This window comes from Oculina patagonica, chromosome 3, assembly GCF_052425735.1.
Source record: "Oculina patagonica isolate OP01 chromosome 3, crgOcupat, whole genome shotgun sequence".
Classification (NCBI taxonomy): Eukaryota; Metazoa; Cnidaria; class Anthozoa; order Scleractinia; family Oculinidae; genus Oculina; species Oculina patagonica.
The window spans coordinates 3,118,785-3,132,911 of record NC_135760.1 but is presented as its reverse complement, the minus strand read 5'-3'; the positions used below and the strand labels follow the sequence as shown (position 1 = coordinate 3,132,911).

Genomic DNA, 14,127 nt, shown 5'->3' with positions numbered 1-14,127 from the left:
GCTTTACATGATCGCGCGAGTCCATCCATATCGCAAACAGAGATGAGTCATAACTGGAAGGGGAGGGCTGGGGCACACCGAGCAGGTTTCAGGGAGGGGCCAGATAATTTCTGACATGTAACCTTTCAAAGGTACAAACAAAGCATTGTTTAGTTAATTCATGAGCAACAGCGTAACCTGTTAAATAAACCAACAATACAATGAGAACAATACGTGGTTTTTGTCTTTGTTTGAAACATAAAACACGAAACAAGTTTGTTCTGCAAGTAACTAAAAACTTGGCTTGAAATTATTTAGGACAAGGCGGAAACTCGACGAAAACCGTGTCTTAATTCTGTTACACTCCGTTTGGCCACTGACCCGAAAAAAGAAAGCGAAGCCAAAATGATATCTTAGCTGGGTCAATAACCACGCAGAGTTCTATTACTTAGTTCACTCTGATAGTACAAACAGTGTTGGAATAATTGGCCATGTTTTTCCACGGCGGAAACACACATGATCTCTTCGGCCGTTTGGCGTGCCTGGTTCTTTGTTTTATGTTACAGTTCCCTTTAAAGGATAGGGCGTTGTGCCAAGTCCTCGTGTGGTCCCCGTCAAGAGGAGACTTCGCCACTTGTAAACTGACAGCCGAAGAAAAGGAGAAGTTTCTGGACGAACATAATAAATTTCGCGGAATGGTCAAACCGACAGCCGCCGACATGGAATATTTGGTAGGTAGAGACTGAGTCACGGGCTGATAACAGTGATTTATTTTTACAACCAAGGGGGTTATTGTGAGTTGTGATGGCTTTATTTTGGGTTTCGGTGAAAAGAGCATATTTCTGACGCCTTCATCAATTGACAGAATGTGCATATTGTTTGATCGTGTTTATCGCGTGTCATGATATAGCATTTGTTGGCGTGATTTGTCAAAATAACCAGTAACAAATGCTGTTGAAAAAACACAAATAAACAAAAGCAGTTAAATTTGTATAGCAGTATCTATTTGTCTTGTAATTGCGCTCCTAAACGCGGCGGAATGAATAATATTTTAAGTAGACACGTGAAATCAAAATAAACAAACCAAGTTGTAAAGTTTCAGCTTAGTTTTTTCTTGAACCGATTAGTTAAGTTTTTGAACGATCATGTTCCTGATTGTAAAACAAGTAACGTCATAAGCCATCTTTTGAAAATTTAATTAACCCAATTTTTTTTCAACCTCATTGTTCGATCCTTTTCCCCCGATGTGCTTGTTTGGAAGTGAAAACAACAACTACTTGGCTTGGTAATCTTGAAGCTCTTGTGTCTAAAGCAGGAACTTTTCCGTCCATGTTGTTGAATTACGCGAAAGGAAACTATTACGGATTTGAAGTTTTGTTTGATTCTGCAGTTAAGCTAAAAAAGAACACGAGTTATACAATATAACTGGTCTGGATCTGTGGCGTTGAAGTGAAGGCAACGGCACTGTTGTTTGTTCTGACCTTTAGATCAACAAATAACATGAACATCGGTGATGGTTCTAGCACTGTAATTGGACAATTTTCTGAAATCCTTTTCTCCGTTTTAACAAGTCCAAACATGAAACAGGCCATGCAATGTCTTGAGTGACAGCCATTGGCGGAGAAGAATTTCGAGTGAGGCTTTTTTTTTTCTGTGATGAAAATATAGTTGAAATAGTGTACCTGTAAAATCAACTTTGTACAGGTACAAGTGTCAACTAAGTTGCTTTCGAATCCACTATTTTGATCCCGTTAATGTCAATGAAGTTTTCATGAACAAATTTTCCAGTTTCTAAAAAAGGAAATCGATTTTATACATTTTTATTTCCGGCGACTTATACAAAGCTATTAAATAACCAATGTCTACCTTACTACATACGTTTTCATCCTACCACATGTTCTTATTTACCTGCGTTTCTGTTTTTTTTTACCGGTTTGGAGGCGATTTGAATCAGAGCGAAGGCAGTCTACGTTGCGTTCTAAACGGTAATCGATATGTCGCAATGTCAATACGACGCGGCTCATGTTTCAATTGTTATTAACTTAAGTTACTAAAACCATTAACTATTAACTCTCCTCGCGGGGAGTTTCGTGAGACATAATTGAGGCGCGTCTTATTGACATTGCGAAAGACCGATTACCGTTTAAAATTCGCAACGTAAACCGCCTTCGTTTAAATTTAAATCGTCCCCAAAGCGGTGAAAAAAGACACAGGAACGCAGGTAAATAAGAACATTTTTATTTAAGATTGTGAATAACTAATACAGCGTTTGGGACCCCTGTGATCCTACCAAATATGTTGTTTTAAAATCACTACAGCCGAAAAGATTTTATTCGAAGTTGCTTCTCTGAAAACAGACAAGATCACTTGAAGTGCTTTGTAGAGATGTCATTTTACATTTAAGAGTATCAAATTAATAATAAAGTGTGCGGTTTTGATGGACACATGGGGCACTTTGATTCTTTTTACAACTACAAAGTAAAATCACTTATCAAATAAGCTAGTGTAATGGCGGAGCAGGCGCTAAGACTCTAATGTATAAAACTATAAAAAGCTGATAAGTAGATTCACGTTTTTGCTTCAATTTCTTACGTCCGGTGCATTGAGCCCCTGCCCCCCTCCTCCTTTCGTCGCTTGGGATGTTTTTCTCCTCCTCCTCCTCCTCCTCCTCCTCCTCCTCCTCCTCCTCCTCCTATACCCCCTTCTTCACCGCCACCACCACCTCGGCTTCTCAACTCTTCCTCTTCCTTCTCTCCGCCTCCAGTATGTTGAAACCTTTCGTACGACTTGGCCCGGTGTTTACAGTGTCGAATCTCAGTACAACCTACTAATCTTATCTTCATGCTTGCAGGAATGGGACGACAACCTTGCCAACATGGCTCAGATGTGGGTAAATAATTGTAGGTGGGGTCACGGATTTTTGAAATGGGGTGGATACCCCAATCCACCGGTTACCATGAAAGGACAATTAGGTATTAAAAGCTCTAATATTAAACATAATTATGAAATCGGACATAAATGTTCCGTATAAATATCAAGGTACGTCTTTTGATGCTTCAAAATAAATTTTCAGGTCAGCACGAATTGAGGAGACTAGATGACTGATATATCTATTCTTTGATGATACTCAATTACTGCTTACTCCCAGCATGTTACCAAGCCGCTAAACAATTCGCCGGTAACCATCTAAACTACAAACCCAATAAATATAATCACTCTCCAGTATATAAGGTAGTACACGAGGACCGTCGTCAGGCAAATCAAATCAATGATAATTGTACCACGTACACTGTAAATCCCGACCACTGAAAAAATTAACATGTCCACAGCTTCACCATCTGAGCTACAGAGACACGATGGGGGAAAGCTCAAATGGCTCAGATGGTAAAGCTGTAGACATGTCAGCTCGGAGGTCATTGATTCAAACCCCCAACTGAATGAGCCACTGAATGCTTTCAGTGATCAGGTTTTACAGTGTAGGAATTATAATTTATTAGAAGCCTCTCTGGTTATTACCACAAAACAAGTAGAGTTGTACATGGTTTATTGCCATATTAAAGTAGTGGCTGACTACTGTCAAATGCGCAACCCCATTGGTTACACAGGGGCCCTCAGTTTGACAGTATGACTCCGAGTTCGACGTTTTATTGGATGATAATTGGCGAGGGGCAAGGCCCCGAGGCAATCAGATCACAGGTATTCCAATAGTCGGTCTCTGAGTGATGCCAACGATCGAAAGATGGCCCATGCCGCGCATGCTTGATTTTTCGCGAATCTTTGCTGACGATATTCAGTATTTAAATGAACATTGAACTCAAAATCTAATTGTTACAATGTTTATAGTACACTCAACAAAATTACTGAATTAATCCCAAATGGTACTCCCTAGGAGTACTTATTACTTTTCTTCCGAAGTTGACACAATGTCTTTCGAAGTTGACCCGAAGTCTTTCGAAGATTTCCGCAGTTGACTTGAAGACTTCTGAAAATTACCGAATTTAATTTGATCCGAAGAATTTGGAGTTGAAACGAAGTCTTCCAAGGATTTTCCAATTTTGACCCGAAGACTACAGTACAGAAATATGCTCGTAGTTTTGTTCAGTACACTATAAATAAATGAACGGCACACAATGCATGCAGAAGCGAGGGGGCTTAATAATTTTCAGGAAATTTGTCAAACAATTTACGGAAATAAAAGTAGCTGACCACTTCTGAGCTGTGTGGAATGATAGCTTAACAAAAGTTGCGTTATCTTGAGCGTGACAACTGATATACGATCAGTGCGATAGAAAAAGGTCAAACAGTCTTGTAATATTTACACCAGCCCTTTGCATGTGATAAAAGAAAGTAGAAATTTCTGTTTACTTTATCTAATACAACTCAGCAATTATTAGTATAATTATTAATAATTAATTAGAAACAAACTGCCTTCGCGCGTCGCTTTGTTTGCCGAAAGTGATGTTTTAGTCCGCCAGTTATTCAACTTGTGTGGTATATACTAAAACAATTATTCACCTCAGTTTCGGTGAATGTGGTGGATATTTACCTCCACTTCGGTGAATAATTGTTAATTATGTTAATTATTGATCGGTCGATCGCGCGCAAGACACGTCCGGACAGATCAGGTATCTTGCATGATTACATTAAGCGATACGTCATCGTTTAAAAATCGCACGACCTTCTCGTACAATTCGTGATTAATAGGTACCGTAACTATTAATCACAAATTGTATTCGAGGCCGTGCGATTTCCTATACAGATAGACAAACTTAAGGTTCTGATTTTTGATTTGCAGGTCAAAATCTCGCTATGGAGGTCGCTATTTCGCTTCCCAACCCAGTAGACCGCGTAGAGAGATGGTACAACGAGACCAATTATTACACGTTTAGCAAGTACACGAGCCCAATGAGTTCGGCTGTTTGTACTAAGAAGCCATGTGGACACTACACACAGGTGAGATGCTTTGCACATTGTTTCTCCGTCGCAGAGAAACGAGGTGAGCTGGGATGAATGGAAAAGTAAAGCGGAGCAGAAGACGATGTCTCAATTCTCCTCGTTCCACTATAAGCAGGAGCGTATTCACTGCCATATTAGTGAATTCAGCAATTTTTCGCCAGGGAACTTCTTGTGAAGGCCCGGTCTCACAACGAACTTCAAAATTATAGTATTTCAGTTATCTTTACTTTGAAGCGTAACCATGCTTAACAATCATGACATATTACGTCTTTTTCTTTAGCTTATGTGGGCGAAAACGAAGTACGTTGGATGTGCAGTTAACGTTTGTTCCAAATTGGTTCCTACCGGCAGTTATTATGGCCGTATGGACGGCAAATACGTTGCTTGTAACTATGCACCAGCGTAAGTACGAGTTTTTGTTTTAGCGTTTTATCCGGTTGTTGGTATTGGAAAGAAGAGAACGCTTCTGTCGAATTCCCCTCTTGCGCCCGCGGTTTTTGGCTTTGGCCTATTTCGTGAAGATCGATTTAAAAAAAGTAGTCTAAACTTTCCAAGTTTGCCTCATGACGAAAACAGATGGAAAAAGAGTCATTGGAAAGCTATGGAAAGCTATGGACTTTTGGGAAGCGCACAGTCGCGATTATAATAGGCCATATACCTTTTACTTAAAATCATGAATGTGCAATTTATTCCTCATTTCAACAACGTCCCCGCCGCTCGTCTCACAAATACGAGTTCAAATCGGGCTCGGGTCTCCCTCTTAAGGTTATAACTATGGAAAAAAGTCAGGTCCTTGATGAGAGACTCACTGACTACAAGCGCCTTGCTTTAAATAACCTGACACTCTTACTCGAAAGTTCAGAACGCAATTAACGATTGCGCTTTTCACTGCCTGCAATCAGAATTATGGCGAGAGCCAAAAAACCTTGTAAAGTGGAAATAAACAAAATGGATCGAAATCTACCAATAAAAAATCGACAGACGTGACCTTTCTAACCTGTTAAGGTGAAGCCTTTGTTTCCTTAGGGGTTCACTTAGATGATTGACAGCGGCGAAAAGTGTAACCGTTGGTTGAGAAGAGCTCCCTTGTAGGCTAGGTAGATTGTACCCGAAAAAAAACATTTTTTCGAACTTATGCCAAAATTATGTTACTTTCTGAAAATTATGCTCTCTGTAACCGAAATTATGCTTCTTAGATTTTAAGGAAAATAAAGATAGATTAACCAGCAGCTTAACTCTACCGTTTTAACTTTAATAAACATTTAAATAGTCTACCTTCCAGTCTTACAGTCTTAAGCATCGTAAATACGCATGTGCGCACTTCGAAAAGCCAAATGATTAACAAATGATATCCAAATCAACCGTTTCTGGGTTCTGAATCCGGGACATTACGGGTCAGAAAGTTACTTATTGCCAACGAGACAGCCGAGCCAAGAGGTGAGGCTGTCGAGGCGGCAGAATCATAGAGCCGTGTGCGTATGAGTGTATAGGCAGAGAAAATCTTAAGTTCTGCGTAAGGGACTTTTTTTTGACCATATTTGGGTGTAAGTAAACCCCATATTTGGGTTGTATTGTTCTTCCCAACTGGTTCCCAGTCTCTCACTCCTTGCTAGAGAGCAAATGACCAAAATGGCGTCCACGCGGCTCGCTGTTAAAATTTTCAATGTGGTCATTCATTACATCCCTTTACCGATAAATACACCTTTAGGGAATTATAAATCGAAAGAGAATACCCTACAGAATATTCGACCGCCGAAAAAATAAACATCAAGGTCTTCAAAGCGATGAAATAATATTTTGACTTTGGAGTCCTTTGATTTACGATCGAAGAGAGACATGAAAATCAAAAGCGGACTGTTGACTTTAAATAGAGTTTCCCTGACTTATGAGAATGCTGAATGCTGTGACATTTTAACGTTGAAAAGAATATAAAGATTTGTCAAGAGTTATCAATCTGTCAAACCCGTAGCCTGCGTAGCAGACATCTGTGTACGTTTTTAGTGTGTTTAAAAGAGTGCGCAATCGCGAGAATACGCGCGCTGGAAACTACGGCTATCAAGCCTGTGTCATTTATGAACACCAGAGAAATAGCACTTTTTTCGCATATTACCTAAAATACAATTTACCATATCAGTGGTCATTTCAAATATAGTTCTATCAAAAACCATTCAATATCTGTTCTTATGAACAAACATGAGTATTTCTCTCGTTGGCACTTACCGATAGGTACTACTAGTATATACTTGTTTAATTAAGACACCATCCAGGCAAAGCCCTCAGCTCAGTAAAAAGACAAATATACAAAAAAAAATTAAAAGCAAAAATTAAAAAAAAAATCTCAAATATTCACAGGGTTACCTGGCGTCTGCCGGACCATATTTGAGCATGGGCCTTAGCACAGACCTCATTATTTCCCAAAAACAATACAGAAATAAAATACAAACTGAATTATTCTTTTATTTTCAACGCATAAAAGCTCGGATTATGCTAGCAGTGCTAAACTGAAATAAAAAATTCAAAATAATGCTCATTATTTTGCTAAATTGTGCTGCAAATTACTACCAAAGACTTTTCGCTTGTCACTTTAAAGGCGCACTAACAAGCACGTCTGTTAAAGAAATCTCAGTATATATTTGTTGATAGCTATGTTTTATTTTTAGAGGTAATGTACGCGATCAATATCCGTATAAAACAGGAACCCCATGCACTAAATGCGCCTCTGGCAAAGGATTTTGCTACAATAATCTATGCAGTAAGTAATAAGCTGAAAAGCATTTTTAGCACTCTAACCCTCTTTTTGCTAATTTTGTACGCGCGCTGTTTTGTTGTAATGATAAACCAAACTTGAAGCCAACAAGTAATTTCCTTCCGGTTAAATACTTCTACCGACAACAGGAATGCCCATTAGCCACAGCAGCCAGTCTGTCTAATTGGAAGTGCTGTTTAAAATGTCGAGTTAAGATCAGTACCGTAGCAGGGTTCAATGTATTGGGGTGGTACATCACGAGCGGCGAAGGCCTCGAGCTTCTAGGGGGGTCTGGGGCATGCGCCCTCGGGAGATTTTCAAATCTGGGGTCTCTAAAATAGCATTTCCAGCTTTCTGAGAGCATTTTCCAGCCATTTTTAACTGACTAAAATTATTAATCAGATTTAACGTTATTACTGTTCTACTTGTGAATATTTTTATTTATTTATTTATTTATTTTTTTTTGGGGGGGGGGGGGGGGCGCTCTCCCCGGCACTGAAGATAGAGTAATTAAGCTAAGCGTTAGGTTTTACTCAATATTTCGTACTCTCTGAACTCCTGCATTTCTTAACAAACGCGCGTTTTTGTGACGAAAGCGGTCTAAGAGGCAAACTTGATGACGTTTATTTATCTTTAGAAGACGGCAGTAAAACTACCACAACACCAGCTCTGGTGACAGTTGCACCTACACAACGACCTCCGGTGACAGCGGCACCTATACCACCTCCGATAACAAGTAAGTGTTCTCATAAACATTGATTGATAACTGACGGCGAGTTACTTTGCTGCTAGTGTCCGCGAAGTTTACGCCGTAGGGAATCGAGGAGTGTTTGCATTCTCGTCCCCAGAGCCACTTGTCCTTCTTAGCCGGCTGAGCCTCGGGTATGAGCAACAAGTGGCTAGATTTTAATTGTCTTTCTTCGAAATTTAGCCAATGAAATCATGTGTCTCCAGAGCCACTTGTCCCTCTTAGCCGGCTGAGCCTCGGGTATGAGCAACAAGTGGCTAGATTTTAATTGTCTTTCTTCGAAATTAAGCCAATGAAATCATGTGTCTCCAGAGCCACTTGTCCCTCTTAGCCGGCTGAGCCTCGGGTATGAGCAACAAGTGGCTAGATTTTAATTGTCTTTCTTCGAAATTTAGCCAATGAAATCATGTGTCTCCAGAGCCACTTGTCCCACTTAGCCGGCTGAGCCTCGGGTATGAGCAACAAGTGGCTAGATTTTAATTGTCTTTCTTCGAAATTTAGCCAATGAAATCATGTGTCTCCAGAGCCACTTGTCCCTCTTAGCCGGCTGAGCCTCGGGTATGAGCAACAAGTGGCTAGATTTTAATTGTCTTTCTTCGAAATTTAGCCAATGAAATCATGTGTCTCCAGAGCCACTTGTCCCACTTAGCCGGCTGAGCCTCGGGTATGAGCAACAAGTGGCTAGATTTTAATTGTCTTTCTTCGAAATTTAGCCAATGAAATCATGTGTCTCCAGAGCCACTTGTCCCTCTTAGCCGGCTGAGCCTCGGGTATGAGCAACAAGTGGCTAGATTTTAATTGTCTTTCTTCGAAATTTAGCCAATGAAATCATGTGTCTCCAGAGCCACTTGTCCCACTTAGCCGGCTGAGCCTCGGGTATGAGCAACAAGTGGCTAGATTTTAATTGTCTTTCTTCGAAATTTAGCCAATGAAATCATGTGTCTCCAGAGCCACTTGTCCCTCTTAGCCGGCTGAGCCTCGGGTACGAGCAACAAGTGGCTAGATTTGAATTATCTTTCTTCGAAATTTAGCCAATGAAATCATGTGTCTTCAGAGCCACTTGTCCCACTTAGCCGGCTGAGCCTCGGGTATGAGGAACAAGTGGCTAGATTTAAATTGTCTTTCTTCGAAATTTAGCCAATGAAATCATGTGTCTCCAGAGCCACTTGTCCCACTTAGCCGGCTGAGCCTCGGGTATGAGGAACAAGTGTGCTAGATTTAAATTGTCTTTCTTCGAAATTTAGCCAATGAAATCATGTGTCTCCAGAGCCACTTGTCCCACTTAGCCGGCTGAGCCTCGGGTACGAGGAACAAGTGGCTAGATTTAAATTGTCTTTCTTCGAAATTTAGCCAATGAAATCATGTGTCTCCAGAGCCACTTGTCCCACTTAGCCGGCTGAGCCTCGGGTATGAGGAACAAGTGTGCTAGATTTAAATTGTCTTTCTTCGAAATTTAGCCAATGAAATCATGTGTCTCCAGAGCCACTTGTCCCACTTAGCCGGCTGAGCCTCGGGTACGAGGAACAGGTGGCTAGATTTAAATTGTCTTTCTTCGAAATTTAGCCAATGAAATCATGTGTCTTCAGAGCCGCTTGTTCCTCGTGCCCCACGCAGGCTCAGCTGGCTAAGAGGGACAAGCGGCTCTAGGGACGAGATTGGGAGTGTTTGCTTGTACTGATTGGGAAGTACGTACGGACTCGATCTCACCAGATGATTTTTCTTTAACATAGAAGCCAGGCAGTTATGATCAGGAACACGAAAAGGATGCATTTTTGCAAGAAAAACGGAAGCGAGCCACTTTCGATCAGAAACGTGGCATGGAAGCGAGTTAATTTTAACGAGGAGCAGTTCATGTTGGTGATATTAATTGGTTATTCCTGGGTCGTTTTAAAGTCCATCACCATCATCATCATTATCATTTTATAAGCCATTAAGAGTTTAAATTTTTACAGCAATAACATGATAGCAGGGCGAGGAGACCTCTAAGAAAGCACCAGGCTTATAGGGGAGCCCACCTCGGTTATCTGAATATGTTAGTAATTTAGTTAAGAGGTACGAACTCGACTTGCGTTTTAAGAAAAACTTTACCCTTTTTTATCAACAGTTTCTCCCACCGTTGCTCCAACACCTCCAGTAGTCTATCCAACGCCAGCTGTACCTCAAGGTATGCGCGAAAAACTTAAATAACTCATAAACATAGAATCGCATAGCTGGGAGAATTCTCGCCATCTGATTGGTTATCGAGGCGAGGTATTCAGAGTGGAATTGCGACTTGAAAGCGAGGTTGACCGATATTGCACCGTAGCAACGCGTAGCCTCACATAGCAACGTACGCAAAAATATCAATTGCTGTTTTAAAAAAATTATCTAAATATCGATTGTTGGTTTTTGTTACATTTTCAGTGTGTTCAGCTGACCAACATTCCAGCTGTGAAGGATGGGCGGCTGTGGGCGAGTGTGAAAAGAACGCGCTATGGATGATACCGAACTGTTGTGTCAGCTGTAAATATCATCAGGCGCCAAAAGGTACAAAGACATTTCATTAGACCCATTCTTTCGTTCGTTCGTTCATTCGTTCGTTCGTTCGTTCGTTCGTTCGTTCGTTCGTTCGTTCGTTCGTTCGTTCGTTCGTTCGTTCGTTCGTTCGTTCGTTCGTTCGGTCGGTCGGTCGGTCGATCGGTCGGTCGGTCGGTCGGTCGCTTGCTCGCTCGTAAAAGTTTTCGTAAATTTTTATGGAACATATATTTCCTGCACAACGTTATAGTCGAAAGCCCCCTCAAGGCTGCCGTGTGCTAAAACAATTTTCCACGCGAATATAACAAACATGTGCTTTTTCACCGATGCTCGTCATGTGTTAGGGTACATTTTCTATACCACCTTTTCGTACCATTTTGAGGAAAAATAGCTTTCAGTTACATCCACCATATTATGGGACCTTCCAAATGCCCCAAAGGCTCGATGCATCAGTAATAACAGAAAATAACAAGAGAAAGTTAGTAAGCAAAAGCACTGGATTAGCACACAATTCCATTACAATAACATTCTTTAACCTCACAAAGTTTGCGCGCGTGGATTTTATATGAATATATAGAACTGAGAAAATATTTATTAGAAAAAAAAAGAGAGTATTATTTGCTTTGCAGACTGCATTGATACATCTCCAAGATGCCTTTTGTGGGCCTACAATGGTGAATGCGAAGAAAACCGAGCGTGGATGTCCAACAACTGTAGAAAAAGCTGTAATGTGTGCGATGGTGAGTTCAATATGTGAAAACTCGTAAGACGTGAGACCTCAAAAGATCCATCAGCGTGCATCGAGTGCCAAGAATTTGAGAGTGATGGTGCTGATCTTAAAATCTTCAGCTTTTTAAGGCTCTCTTAAAAAGAAAATCACTGGAGGTATATTTCCCTGTCCCTAGGTGCGCGAAATTCTGCCTAAGTTATTATACTACCCTTGCCAAAAGCAAGTAAATAAATTTATATTACTACAAAATGGAAGTTCTAAGTTAAAACGAGTTTTAGTTGATGTGATAGAACAGCAGACCTCAACCACCGACTATCCCGAGCATTGCCATCTTAGATGCATTATGCACAGGTAACTAGTATGGGTAGTCGCATGATTTCGAGTGCAATTTGGGATAAATCAGCACGAGTAAAGTTTTCAAAGGCTTACCAAATTACACGAGCCCGCAGGGCGAGTGCAATTTTTTAGTCTTTTAAAAATTTACGAGTGCTGATTTATCCCAAATTGTACGGGAAAAATCATTTGATTACTTGTTAATAATACACATAGAAAAATTTCACTTGAAGTGGATGACAAACAAAACGTGTTCAGTGGCTTACCTTTCCGATTCGTTCTTAAACATAACGGATTTGCCGGGCTTTGTAAAATCTAGATACCGCTAGGGAATTCTATCCTCAGGTGCTTCTATCCTTATTCAGTTGCATTGGTATGGGCTGAAATGTCCAACTTGAATTCACGCTTGTAATCTTTCTTCTTTACGAGCCGTCGCGTAAGAAAATCCACGATTAGTAGCTTTCAGTAGTTTCGTAAAGCCTCTCTTGTGCTGTACAAACGTCCAATTCCTAGTACTTTGGTTTATATACTTATAACTTTCGTTAAATTGGTCAAACGTTTCATGAATCGTTATGTTTTTGCTCGATTTTTGCTCCCTCAAACACTCCGACATCGGCCGCCATTTTGTTTTGGCGCGCTTTCCGACTTTCCTGTCAATCAATTTAATTTCAACTTTTTGCACTCAATTTCAACTTTCTGCACTGTTTGGGATTAATTGACGCGTACGTGCTCTCAGCCAATGAGCATGCAGAAATTTGTGTATGTATATTATTAACAAATGAACGTTTCTGTCGCTGTTCGTAGATTGCAAGGACACAGACGCCAAATGTCCATCTTGGGCTTTGTTAGGCCAGTGCAGCACGGGAAACAAAATAACAAACTGCAGGCAGAGTTGCGGCTTGTGTAAAGGCGAGTGTTGCTACTTAAAGCAATGATACATGTTTTACTTTGAGTTTTCTTTAAAAAGTGCATGAAGTCAGCTGGGTCATTTGAATGCCGAGCTTGCAGAGCGTGTATCATGCAACAGACTAAACGAAGCTTACAATGGAGATTAATTGACATGTAATTTACATCCCTACTCCTTTTTAGCCTTGTAATGTCAATTTTTGTTTTTTTCTATATCTGTTTAATAGTCAAAGATTTTCAAACATATTTTTTTACAGTCTATGACAGACACAATGAATGCCCTGCATGGTCTGCGCAGGGCGAATGTAAAAAATCCAACTGGACATGGATGGCGGATCATTGTCCTCGGAGCTGTGACGTGCCTTGTAAGTTGATGAAATAAATTGTAAAATAACGAACAGTGATCTACATGAGTCCATTTAACGCAATCAGGCGGAGTTCATTATAGCGTAAAAATTGTCAAAAAATTAAAAAATAAAATGGCGCCGCCCTTGTGTTCAAACCTACACTGTAGGTGAGCAAATGATAATCACCCTCGGTCATGTTGCCATGTATACTATGCAAATAACAGCCTCTATTCTAGTTTCAGAAGCCTCTTTTTGCGGTGGAAAAATAAATGGAAATTACCAGGCCCCAACTACGTGCCAAGGATACATTGCGTGTTCAAATGGCGTCACAAGTCACGTGGCCTGTCCCGCGGGAGAAAAGTACGACGCGGTTAAAAGATTTTGTGAGCCAGCGAATCGTGCCATTTGTAAAGTGGTTATTCCGAGTAAAACGTCAAAATCTTGGAAGATGATTGCAACGTTGAAAAAAAGCATTTTCCCACAACAAAAGAAAATATCTAACATTAGTGAAAAGAACTAAAATCAAGTTTAAAATACAAAAATGAGGCTTATGTTATTTTTAAGCGAAAAGAGTACTCAGTTATAAGCCAAGTTCATTTTATATTATCATTTATATTTAAAAATCTTGTTTACATAACATCTTGCAAAGCAATTTAAGACATTAAAGTTTTTGTTTTTAACTTTTAGCTACGAAGATAAGCCGAGTTGTTACACCTGACATAACGAAATGCTATGTAACTTCTTAGGTTTTTGTTTTCTTCCTTTTTTCTTATTAAAATAAAACAAACTATATCGCAAATTAGTCATTGTCATCTGTTATTTAAGAGGCAGGCGACCTATAAGGCCTCAACATCAGTTAGTTTGCAAC

At 40.2% G+C, this 14,127-nt stretch overlaps 1 protein-coding gene across 1 annotated transcript; it reads left to right on the top strand.

Annotated features, from left to right (window-relative positions):
- The first annotated feature begins 470 nt into the window (after positions 1 to 470).
- Positions 471 to 13,885, top strand: LOC144645798 (uncharacterized). The gene is made up of 12 exons (XM_078505340.1): positions 471 to 710; positions 2,831 to 2,951; positions 4,775 to 4,932; positions 5,216 to 5,337; positions 7,596 to 7,687; positions 8,319 to 8,417; positions 10,534 to 10,593; positions 10,833 to 10,955; positions 11,573 to 11,683; positions 12,811 to 12,915; positions 13,170 to 13,277; positions 13,496 to 13,885. The coding sequence occupies exons 1-12, from the start codon at positions 471 to 473 to the stop codon at positions 13,777 to 13,779; spliced, it is 1,623 nt and encodes a 540-aa protein (XP_078361466.1). The 3' UTR covers positions 13,780 to 13,885.
- The last annotated feature ends 242 nt before the right edge of the window (positions 13,886 to 14,127 follow it).

Excerpts from the sequence above, each read along its gene's own strand:
- LOC144645798 (XM_078505340.1), top strand. The coding sequence starts at position 471 with ATGTTTTTCCACGGCGGAAACACACATGATCTCTTCGGCCGTTTGGCG. Across the intron at positions 5,338-7,595 it reads GCTTGTAACTATGCACCAGC|AGGTAATGTACGCGATCAAT; the intron begins GTAAGTACGAGT and ends TTTTATTTTTAG. Across the intron at positions 12,916-13,169 it reads GAGTTGCGGCTTGTGTAAAG|TCTATGACAGACACAATGAA; the intron begins GCGAGTGTTGCT and ends ATTTTTTTACAG.